The sequence below is a fragment of the Babylonia areolata genome, chromosome 16 (assembly GCF_041734735.1).
Source record: "Babylonia areolata isolate BAREFJ2019XMU chromosome 16, ASM4173473v1, whole genome shotgun sequence".
NCBI classification, from domain to species: Eukaryota; Metazoa; Mollusca; class Gastropoda; order Neogastropoda; family Buccinidae; genus Babylonia; species Babylonia areolata.
The window spans coordinates 19,106,296-19,118,795 of record NC_134891.1 but is presented as its reverse complement, the minus strand read 5'-3'; the positions used below and the strand labels follow the sequence as shown (position 1 = coordinate 19,118,795).

At 45.6% G+C, this 12,500-nt stretch overlaps 1 protein-coding gene across 1 annotated transcript in view; it reads right to left on the bottom strand.

The window, feature by feature from the left end:
• Positions 1 to 1,357: 1,357 nt before the first annotated feature.
• Positions 1,358 to 12,500, bottom strand: part of LOC143290900 (putative palmitoyltransferase ZDHHC24) — a 14,120-nt gene continuing 2,977 nt past the window's right edge. The window contains exons 2-5 of the mRNA XM_076600456.1: positions 11,525 to 11,899; positions 5,486 to 5,918; positions 4,238 to 4,344; positions 1,358 to 1,740 (exon numbers count right to left, since the gene is read on the bottom strand). Of these exons, the coding sequence (XP_076456571.1) occupies positions 1,506 to 1,740; positions 4,238 to 4,344; positions 5,486 to 5,918; positions 11,525 to 11,823 (1,074 nt within the window). The 5' untranslated portion in view covers positions 11,824 to 11,899 and the 3' untranslated portion in view covers positions 1,358 to 1,505. The remainder of the gene's footprint in view (positions 1,741 to 4,237; positions 4,345 to 5,485; positions 5,919 to 11,524; positions 11,900 to 12,500) is intronic.

The window sequence follows — 12,500 nt, the reverse complement described above, 5'->3', positions numbered from 1 at the left end:
CTTGTAGAAGTGTGTGTGTGTGTGTGTGTGTGTGTGTGTGTGTGTGTGTGTGTGTGTGTGTTGTCATTTTGTTTTGTATGAGAAAGAGAAAATAAAGGGGGCGTGCCATACCATGAACCAGTTTCAGTGTGTGTGTGTGTTGGGGGTGTGGGGGTTGGAGGGGGGTTGTGTGGACTGTGTTGGAGTCTTATGGACATGGACACTGTTGCTCAGCTTTAGACAGTGTGTGTGGATGATCACAACAGTCACAAGAAAGACTGGTTCATAAACAGGTCGATGTTATAGCACCTACATGATGGAATGACAGCCCCTACCCCCCCTTTTTTTTATTGCATTTTATGGAATTTTTGTGTCAGATTGACTCATTATTTGAACCTGTGAGTGTTAAAAATTAAATCTTGGTTCGTTTTCCTTTCATTTGATTTATACTTCTATGCACTTATCTTCAGTACTTTTTGACATATAAACAAATTAAAATCATTGGCGTGTTTTCTTGTTTTTCTGAAAATTTTCTCAGCTTAGGTTATAGCAAAACGTACTATCAGTGAAGGGGTGTCTTGAGTTCAAGTGGTGTCTTTGCATGTGTGAATGTTCGCAGGTCCCTCGGTCAAGTCTCGGTGGATATGTCTTATTTCTTGATCCGTCGGGTTGTGATTGTTCGAGGACTTCAGTGTGTGTGACGATGTCACTATACTGGACGTTGAGGATGGTACGGGGGTAGGGCTGATGGTGTGACGACGTCACTCCACTGCACGTAGAGGATGGTACGGGGGGCAGGGGTCGTGGTGTGACGATGTCACTACACTGGACGTTAAGGATGGTGCGGGGAGGGGGGGGGGGGGGGGGGGGGGGGGGCGTGCAGGGCTGATGGTGTGACGACGTCACTACACAGGACGTTGAGGATGGTGCGGGAGAGGGGGGGAATGGGGGGGGGGGGGGGGGGGGGGGGGGGGGGGGGGCGGGGGTCAGGGCTCGTGGTGTGACGATGTCACTACACTGGACGTTGAGGATGGTGCGGGGGAGGGGGGGGGGGCGTGCAGGGCTGATGGTGTGACGATGTCACTACACTGGACGTTGAGGATGGTGCGGGGTGCGGGGCTGATGGTGTGACGATGTCACTACACTGGACGTTGAGGATGGTACGGGGTGCAGGGCTGGTGGAAATGATCAAGGAGTCACAGGTGTGACGGTCGGTGCCCCAGAACATTCATAAACAGAGTAAGACTACAACACACACACACACACACACACACACACACACACACACACACACACACACACTTGAATGTGTGTACATTATCATTTATTAAGAAATTACTCAATAAATTACAATAAACAAGGAAATTTGTTCCTTTTGAACTCGCTCGCTGTGTGTGTGTGTGTGTGTGTGTGTGTGTGTGTGTGTGTGTGTACGTGAGGGAGAGAAAGAGATGACGTTTGCATATTCATGTGACAGTAGTGTCCAAGTGTGTGTGTGTGTGTGTGTGTGTGTGTGTGTGTGTGTTCTAGTCCACAGCCCGTTTCTCCGGCAGATGGCTGGGGTCAGGGTGCGGAACGACCTTGACCCCCGGGTAGTGCAGCCCATCGGATGGCTGCTTGAAGAGGATCTGCGCGGGCAGCAGGAAGTTGAGGAGCCAGTAGTCCCCGAAGACCAGCCGCACGTTGTCCTGCACGCTGCTGGTCACTTTGTACGGCTTGCCCTTGGCCACCTCATGCAGCGTCTTGCCTTGGGCGATGATGCTGGTGGGGGAGAAAGTCACATCGGGGACTGTAGTCTCTCTCTCTCTTACTTACAGCTAAAATGACTTTGTGTGTGTGTGTGTGTGTGTGTGTGTGTGTGTGTGTGTGTGCGTGTGTGTGTTACTCGCTTCCGTTCCGTACAGATGTGAGCGATGTTGTGTCTCTCAGTTTGACGTTGTGTTATACTCGTACATTATACATGTATTAAGTATTCAGTATAACTACATTTATATGTTTACATGTTTGTGTGTCTCTTAGAACAACGGCAGATGTGTAAGTCGGCCAAAGTGCTAATATCTTCACCGTTGGAAAATAAAGATTCATTCATTCATTCATTCATTCTCTCTCTCTCACTCTCACTCTCTCTCTCTCTCTCTGTGTGTGTGTGTGTGTGTGTGTGTGTGTAATGGAATGTCCCATTTATGATCAGTTACGAAATAGATATGTTCCTTTTGTCTCCAAAATCGGTTTTTAATTTTTGTAATATGCTCAAAGGAGGCACAAAAAAAGTCATTTTAGCTGTAAGTAAGATGATTAGATGTGCAAATGTTGCCGGGGACTGTAGTCAGTGTGTGTGTGTGTGTGTGTGTGTGTGTGTGTATCTCTGTCTGTCTGTCAGCGTCTTGCCTTGGGCGATGATGCTGGTGAGGTGGGAAAGTCACACCGGGGACTGTAGTCTGTGTCTGTCGGTCTGTTTGTATCTGTCTGCCTGCCAGCCTCTGTCTGTCTGTCTGTGTGTCTGCCTGCCTCTCTCTCTCTCTCTCTCTGTTCTTCTCCTCCTCCTCCTCCTCTCTCTGTCTCTCGCTCCCTTCTTTCTTTCTTCCTCTCTCTCTGACTCACTGTGCAGAAAGGAGAGAAAGGGTTAACGAAATTCTCAGGGTATTGCGAAAATTAGTGCATTGACAAATGATTAACATCGGGCAAAGGCTTATCAAGTCCCTGTTTTCATGCCCTGCAATCTCTACCCATCAGAGATATTAGTGTGTGTGTGTGTGTGTGTGTGTGTGTGTGTGTGTGTGTGAACGTGGTGCGCAGGCAAGGTGAAACGTCGTTTAAGTGACTGTGATGTGTTGGGTGTCTGAAGATAGTGGTTTTGAACCAGTGACACAGATGGTGCTAATGGGTTTGCAAGGTTCGGAGGGGGCGGGGGGGGGGTGGCGGGGGGAGGGGAGGAGGATAAAGATAAATACTAAATACTATCTTAAACTTCACTGCTACTTTGTTGTTTGTGTGAGTTGGTTTTGTTTGCACCCCCACCCCCACACCCCACCCCTTCTCACGTGCTTCATTCGAGCCAGTGAGGATCTGGAGACCTCTTCCTTTTTTGACTCACTTGTGTAAACAAAGTGAGTCTATGTTTTAACCGGGTGTTCGGTTGTCTGTGTGTGTGTCTGTGTGTCCGCGGTAAACTTTAACATTGACATTTTCTCTGCAAATACTTTGTCAGTTGACTACCAAATTAGGCATAAAAATAGGAAACATTCAGTTCTTTCCAGTCATCTTGTTTAAAACAATATTGCACCTCTGGGATGGACACACACACAAAAAAAGAAGCCTAATTATATGCAAACTGCATTTACTGTTATATTTATATTTTTTGTATTCTCTAAACTTGGCACTTTGATCTGATATTCGACCCAACAACAAGAGCAGTCATTATTATCATTTTTTGTTCAAACAGGAACTTCTTTTGCTAAGCATGGAATTTTTATTTATTTTGCAAATGTTTTGGTGCAGATAGTAAAAAAGGGAAATTACTCTGTAATTAATGCGAGGGGACTTAATTTATCACAAGTGAGTCTTGAAGGCCTTGCCTCTCTTGTTTTTGTAAGTGTACTAGGCTGGCCCGGAGTGTGACCTCTGCCTGTGTCACCAGACGATTGTAATGACGATGATGGTGACGATGGTGGAGAGAAGGTGATGAAGATGATGGTGGTGGTGGTGGTAGAGGAGGCGATGATTATGATAACTGGGGTGATGCTGCTGATGATGATGGTGGTGATCATGATGATGGTAGTGATGATGGTGATGGTGGTGATGGTGATGATGGTGGTGATGATGATGATGGTAGTGATGATGGTGATGGTGGTGATGGTGATGATGGTAGTGATGATGGTGATGGTAGTGATGATGGTGATGGTGGTGATGATGATGATGGTAGTGATGATGATGATGATGGTGATGATGATGATAGTGTTGATGTTGATGATAGTAGTGATGATGGTGATGGTGGTGATGATGGTGATGGTGGTAGAGGAGGCGATGATTATGATAACTGGGGTGATGCTGATGATGATGATGGTGGTGATGATGATGATGGTGATGGTGATGGTGGTGATGACGATGGTTATGGTGGTGATGATGACGATGGTAGTGATGATGATGGTGTTGATGGTGATGATGGTGATGGTGGTGGTGGTGATGACGATGGTTATGGTGGTGATGATGATGATGGTGATGATGATGGTGATGGTGATGATGATGACAAACCGGTTACCTCATCTGACTGAGGAAGTAGATATTAGACACAGGCCCAAAGAGGCAGAGCATGTAGGCGTGGTAAATCAGCAGCATGTGCAAGCCTCCTATATCATCCATCACCCACTGCAAACACAAACACAGACACACACACAGACATACAGACAGACACACACACACACAGACATACACACAGACACACACACACACACAGACATACACACAGACACACACAGACACACAGACAAACAGACAGACAGACACACACACACACACACACACGCACACACACACGCACACAGACACACACACACACGCACACACACACACAGAGACACACACACGCACGCACACACACACACACACACACACACAGACACACACACACACACACACACACACACAGACACACACACACACACACACACACACACACACACACACACACACACACACACACACACACACACACACACACACATTCATTCATTCATTGTAGTGGTTCCTGTCAAAATTAAACTGTCAAGTTACATCCAGCGTTATTTTGTGCAACACTCCAACAGTTATTCAAGGCCAGTGCCAGATTCAACTGCACACGAACATAAGGGGAGTGAATCTAACGACAGCAAAAAAAAAAAAAAAAAAAAATCCATGGGGAATACTTTTGACAGTACTACTGGCCTCGAAATCACACCTTCTTTCGGGACATTGGGTGCAGCCATTCTAGTTGTGCTCCAAAAATGACCCCCTGGCGATTTCTCTTGATTTTTTTTCCCCCAAATCGCTTAATAACATGCATCTTTTTTCTTTTTAAGGAAGTAAAGATATTTCAATTGAAAAAAAGGGCAGACACAGTTTTCCCGGCCTCATTTGTATAAATGTTTTTGGAAGTTCTCATCGATATTTGTTTTCTTTCATGAGTTTTGCAGAAATTGTGTAAATCTATTGCATTGATAAGTTTCGTCAGTTTCAATCATTATAAATCCCTTGAAAAGTTTAACGACAAATAAACGTGACAATCATTCACATACACACACACACACACACACGCACACACACACACACACACACACACACACACACACACACACACACACACACACACACACACACACACACACACACACACACGCACACACACACACACACACACACACACACACGCACACACGCACACACACACGCACACACACACACGCACACACACACACACACACGCACACACACACACACACACACACACACACACACACACACACACACACACCTGATAGAACGATACGGGGAAGAAGTAGGTCCAGGCCGTCAGGTGCGGAGGGTGGTGGTGTCTGAGGTAGGTGAGGGTGAGGAAGGCCCCCACGTAGCCCACCACCATCCCGTAGGCCGCCAGCACCACGAAGAACCGCTGGTTCCAGTGGCCGATGCAGCAGCCCACCAGGTGGCAGTGGTGGTCCCTCCTCAGCATGCAGCGCCTGCAGAACTTGCAGTGGTGGGCACGTGGCGGGACACTCATGTCGCACTGCTGGCAGAACGTCCACGGTAGTCCCCCCTTCTCCGTCACGTCCACCGCCGCGTGGCCGTTGGCGTGGGGGTGTGGGTGTGGGCGGGGGCGGGGGTCCAGCCTGCCCTCAAACCGTTCCGGGTGATGGAGCACGTGGAGGTTGATGTCCGGCCGGTCTCTGGACGGCCTGTACTCATTGCTGTCAGCAATTCAAACACGTCAAACACCGTCCTGTCTGCACGCTGGGTGACTCGGTTGTGTGGACAATGTGAGTGTGTTAAAAACCCGTTGTTCCCGGTTGTGGTGTGTGTGTGTGTGTGTGTGTGTGTGTGTGTGTGTGTGTGTGTGTGTGTGTGTGATAAACGTACACATTCTCATTTTCTCTAGAAATAGATAGTTTGTCTGCATTTACCAGATTTGGACTAAACATTGCGGGGGAAAAAAAAAAAACTTCATGGTTATACCAATAATAGGTTTTAAGTCTTCCGGACTGAGCTGTATTTCCGGATCATGAACGTTTATTTAGTTGAGGGTCCTGACCCAGAAAATTACAACTGATGTTTGGGTTTGAAGACAGCATCGTTTTTTTCTTGTTCGCAATTAAAAGAAGTACAATTTTTGGACACAAACATCTGGATTCTCTCCCGGCATGTCCAACGGTTAAGTATGTACGCAGGTCTTCTGCTGATGTGGGTCGAAATGTGGGAATGAAGACGAATTACTGAGGCACAAACAAGGTCGTCCACAGACGCTGCATGGAATGGAGTCCAACAAGGATGGACGCCTGTTTTCTCTGATTCCCCTTTTCCTGCATGGCGGCTGCTCTGTTGCGCTCGAATGTCTTTGAGCCCTGCAGGATACACTGTTGCTTCACTGTTGTTGTCAAGGGCGACATCATCTCAGGAAGCAGTGTCGATGTTGCAGCTTCTGAGGTTGACTTTCAATGTGTCTTCGTATCTCTTGAGAGGCCTTCCTTCAGTTGTCCACAGAGCAACATCTTTAGAATTCTGCTGTTCTCCATACGAACGTGTCCTGTCCATCGGAGCTGGCTTTTGATGAGTATACACTCAGTACTGGGTAGGCCACACTTCTTCAGGATCTATAGGTTGAACTTTCTGTCTTGCCATTTGATGCTGAAGATCTTGCGCAAGCATCGTTGATGGAACTGTTCGTGTTGCTGGATGTGTGGGCGGTACGTGGTCCAAGTCTCACAACAGTAGAGGAGAGTACTCAGAACCACAGTACACCATGACCTCTGTGTACAATGTAATGCCATGGTCTTGCCACACACCCTTTGAAAGTCTGCCAAAGGCGGAGCTGGCCTTTAAGATGCGCAACATCACTTTTGCATCCAGAGATTCGTTGCTGCTTACAGTGTTGCCCAAGTAGCAGAACTTGTCCAGTTTTTATCTCTGTGTTGTTGGTGACGACAGGTAGAGGTGGAGCACTGGCAGCTCCAGATAGTGAAGGCTGGAACATGGCCTCGGTCTTTCCGTGACTGATTGTAAGACCAAAGTGTTGACAGGCTCTTGGGAGTACACAGCCAGTGCACAGTCATCAGCAATGAGGAACTCTCTCAGAAGGGCCTCAAATATTTTAGTCTTGGCCTGAAGTCGTCGAAGTTTAAGGGTTTGTCATCTGAACAAAACTGTATGTATACCCCTTTGTCACAGTCCCGGAATGTATCAATCAGTATTGCAGCAAACAGAAAGAAAAAGAGAACGGGGGCTAAAACGCATCCCTGCTTCACTCCGTTTTTCACTGGAAATTGATGAGAGGTATCTCCGTTTTCTTGCACCCTTGTCTGCATGCCATCACGGAATGAACCAATAAGTGAGATGAACTTTTCTGGGCAATCAGACTTGTGAAGGATCTTCCACAAGCCAGTCCAATTAACAGTGTTGAAGGCCTTAATGAGATCAACAATCACGATGTACAGCTCCTGATTCTCCTCACGACACTTCTCCTGTAGCTGGCGAACAGCAAACACCGTGCTGGTTGTACCCCTGCCTACACGAAACCCGCACTGTGATTCAATGACGATGGAGTCTGCTATGTGGGTTGTGAGTCTGTTCAAGATTGTACTGGCAAGAATCTTTCCTGCACTGCACAAGCGCTTTCTCACCCTCTCTCTTGTATACAATGGAGGCGTCCTGTTCAGCAGAGCTGGCTTTTGATGAGTATATACTCAATGCTGGGTAAAACACATATTTTGACACTAACTACACCATCGACGTGTTTACTACATGTTTTAACTCACTCAGTACGGCCAGTCCTCTCTTCTCCTCTACACAGACCCCTCGGATGTCCAGTGGGTGTCTGAATGACCCAACCTTTAGCTTCCGTCGTCAGAATTGTTGTATTCTTTGTCAACATTCACCTCTTCAGTATAAGAGCCTTCCGCTTGCAATATTGTGATGATGCTAATTGGGGTGAAACGCTGTTAACGTCGTCTCTTTCGCCGTTCGTATGGAGAGAGTTAAAGTGGATACTGAATTAACTAGAATGAACATGAAGAGAAACTGAATGCACCCGGTTGTAGTTTCCATATGCCTGTCGAACACAAAATTATTAATTTCTGCAGATCTGGAGAAAACGGCGACATGTTGCGGTGTGCCAGAGGCGATGGCAACGTCTCCTTGACTGTGAAACATGTCTTAAATAATCGAGATACACCAAAATAACATGATCTAAACGGCGTTATCACCTCGATTACCATCGTCGATTATTCATGACGCAAAAAAACACACAAGTTTAAATATCAATATTTGAACTCCTTTTGTACGCACGCTTTTGCGCTGTGAGCTAGTCTATTTACTCTGGACCCGAATATGCTTGGTTTGAACCTGCCAATATGCCCTTTATTCCCCAAAAGCTTTATAATACTAAATACAGAAAACATTTTAATGATTTTATTGCTTTTTTTTTACCGGATAAAGTGTGTATCACAAGTGAGTCTTGAAAGCCTTGTTTCTCTTTTCTTCTTCTTCTACCATGTACTACTACTTCTTTTTCTTCTTGAATTAAAACTCCTCTTTCATAGGCAAGGTAAACGAAAAAGTACAACAGACATAATGTACAGATAACAGGACGGACAGACAGACACAGACATGGAGTACAGATAACAGGACAGACAGACACAGACATGGAGTACAGATAACAGGACAGACACAGACATAGACATGGCGTACAGATAACAGGACAGACAGACACAGACATGGAGTACAGATAACAGGACAGACACAGACATAGACATGGCGTACATATAACAGGACAGACAGGCACAGACATTGTGTACATATAATAGGACAGACACAGACATGGCGTACATATAACAGGACAGACAGGCACAGACATTGTGTACATATAATAGGACAGACACAGACATGGCGTACATATAACAGGACAGACAGACACAGACATGGCGTACATATAACAGGACAGACAGACACAGACATGGTGTACAGATAACAGAACAGACACAGACATGGCGTACAGATAACAGAACAGACACACACATGGTGTACATATAGTTGTACCAGACACACATATGGCGTACAGATAACAGGAGAGACAGACACGGACATTGTGTACATATAACAGAACAGACAGACACAGACATGGAGTACAGATAACAGGACAGACAGACACAGACATGGTGTACAGATAACAGGACAGACAGACACAGACATGGTGTACAGATAACAGGACAGACAGACACAGACATGGTGTACAGATAACAGAACAGACAGACACAGACATGGTGTACAGATAACAGAACAGACAGACACAGACATGGTGTAAAGATAACAGAACAGACAGACACAGACATTGTGTACAGATAACAGGACAGACAGACACGGACATGGCGTACAGATAACAGAACAGACAGACACAGAGTACAGATAACAGGAACAGACAGACACAGACATGGAGTACAGATAACAGGACAGACACAGACATGGTGTACAGATAACAGGACAGACACAGACATGGTGTACAGATAACAGGTCAGACAGACACAGACATTGTGTACAGATAATAGGACAGACACAGACATGGTGTATAGATAACAGAACAGACAGACACAGACATGGAGTACAGATAACAGGACAGACACAGACATGGTGAACAGATAACAGAACAGACAGACACAGACATGGAGTACAGATAACAGGACAGACACAGACATGGTGTACAGATAACAGGAGAGACAGACACGGACATTGTGTACATATAACAGGACAGACACAGACATGGAGTACAGATAACAGAACAGACAGACACAGACATGGAGTACAGATAATAGGACAGACACAGACATGGTGTACAGATAATAGGACAGACACAGACATTGTGTACAGATAACAGGACAGACAGACACAGACATGGTGAACAGATAACAGAACAGACAGACACAGACATGGAGTACAGATAACAGGACAGACACAGACATGGAGTACAGATAACAGGACAGACACAGACATGGTGTACAGATAACAGGAACAGACAGACACAGACATGGAGTACAGATAACAGGACAGACACAGACATGGAGTACAGATAACAGAACAGACAGACACAGACATGGCGTACAGATAACAGGACAGACAGACACAGACATGGAGTACAGATAACAGAACAGACAGACACAGACATGGTGTACAGATAACAGGACAGACAGACACAGACATGGTGTACAGATAACAGGACAGACAGACACAGACATTGTGTGCACATAACAGGACAGACAGACAGACAGATATACAGACACAGACATGGCGTACAGATAACAGGACAGACAGACATGGTGTACAGATAACAGGACAGACACAGACATGGTGTAGATAACAGGACAGACACAGACATGGTGAACAGATAACAGATAAAACCAGCAAAGAAACAAAAGACGCTCAAGCTAAAAAAAGAGACGGGTCAGATGCAAGACAACAGATGAAATTATACATGAAAATGACAGATGTAAAGAGACAGATGCAAAAAGACAGATGAAGAGACAGATGTTAAAAGACAGATAAAGAGGAACAAACTGGTTTAAAAAAAATTAAGACGTGAAAAGAGACATGTAAAAAAAGACAACTGAACAGAGACAGCTGGTGTTAAAGGACAGATGAAGAGGCACAGGTGTAAAAGGACAGATGGAGAGACAGGTGTAAAAAGACAGATGAAAAAAGACAGGTGGTAAAAAAAAAAAGACAGATGAAGAAAAGGACAGGTGTAAAAAGACAGATGAAGAGAGACAGGTGTAAAAAGACAGATGAAGTTGGACAGGTGTAAAAAGGTGTAAAAAGACAGATGAAGTTGGACAGGTGTAAAAAGGTGTAAAAAGACAGATGAAGTTGGTCAGGTGTGAAAAAGACAGATGGAGAGACAGGTGTAAAAAGACAGATGAAAAAAGACAGGTGGTAAAAAAAAAGACAGATGAAGAAAAGGACAGGTGTAAAAAGACAGATGAAGAGAGACAGGTGTAAAAAGACAGATGAAGTTGGACAGGTGTAAAAAAGACAGATGGAGAGACAGGTGTAAAAAGACAGATGAAAAGAGACAGGTGGTTAAAAAAAAAGAAGAAAAGACAGATGAAGGAAAGGACAGGTGTAAAAAGACATATGAAGTGAGACAGGTGTAAAAAGACAGATGAAGTTGTACAAGTGTAAAAAGACAGATGGGAGAGACAGGTGTAAAAAGACAGATGGAGAGAGACAGGGGGGGGGTCGAGGGGGGGTGGGGGGTAGAGAGACAGATGTGGAGCGGATGGGAGAGGGGGTGGGGAGGGGAGATAAGGCTGACCTGTAGCAGATGACACAGACCCAGTTGGCCACAGACATGACACACAGGTGACAGGCCCACACCCGCAGGCAGTACAGGACCCAGGGGTGCACGTCCTCAAACACGAAGGGCAGCAGCACGTGCAACGTGACGTAGATCTGGGTCACAGCCTGCAGCACGAACGCGGCGCGTGCAGCATGCTTACTGCGTGCCTTGGTCTGCCCGAACAGGTAGTGATGACGTAGTTTGTCCTTGAGACTGGGGAGTTGTCCGCTCTTGTCCTCGGCGGACATGTGAACGACAGTGAAGTCAGGGGACATCGTGTGGTCAGTGTGTGTGTCTGGTGTTGGCGGGCTGTGGTGGTGGTGGTGGTGGTGACACTGGTACTGCTCGTGTCTGCACAGAGAGCGGTCAGGCTGGTGTGAACGGCACATGCGGTGTTTGTGCTTCACTGTATGACGTGCGCACTGTGGCAAAAAGGCGGACAATGACACACCTGGAAGAAGTTATCGTTTGTTCCTGACTGGACGGAGCTTCAGATTACAAAATGCTTTTTCTTCTTTTTTTTTTCTAATCCAGTCCAAAAGTCGTAATAGTCAACAAATTGAATACAAAACAGAAGAAGATATAAAGAAATGGATTACTGAATAAATAGCTGGTTCTAACCTTTCCTGACTGCTGAGGATGCTTCACATTGAAGTAAAACGTAACCCACGTCCCCAAATGGTGTCTCTGTCTCTGGCTCTCTCTCTCTCTCTCTCTCTCTCTCTCTCTCTCTCTCTCTGTGGCTCTCTCTCTCTCTCTGTCTCTCTGTCTCTGTCTCTCTCTCTCTCTCTCTCTCCCTCTCTCTCTCAGGTATGAACTAATAAATAGATGGATAAAACAATGAGAAAATGTATGAATGTATAAACATATATAAAAAATAAAATGAATAAAATGAATGAATAAATAGTAATAGAACATTTTTAATGAACAAAGTAAAATAGTTTGTTTTGGT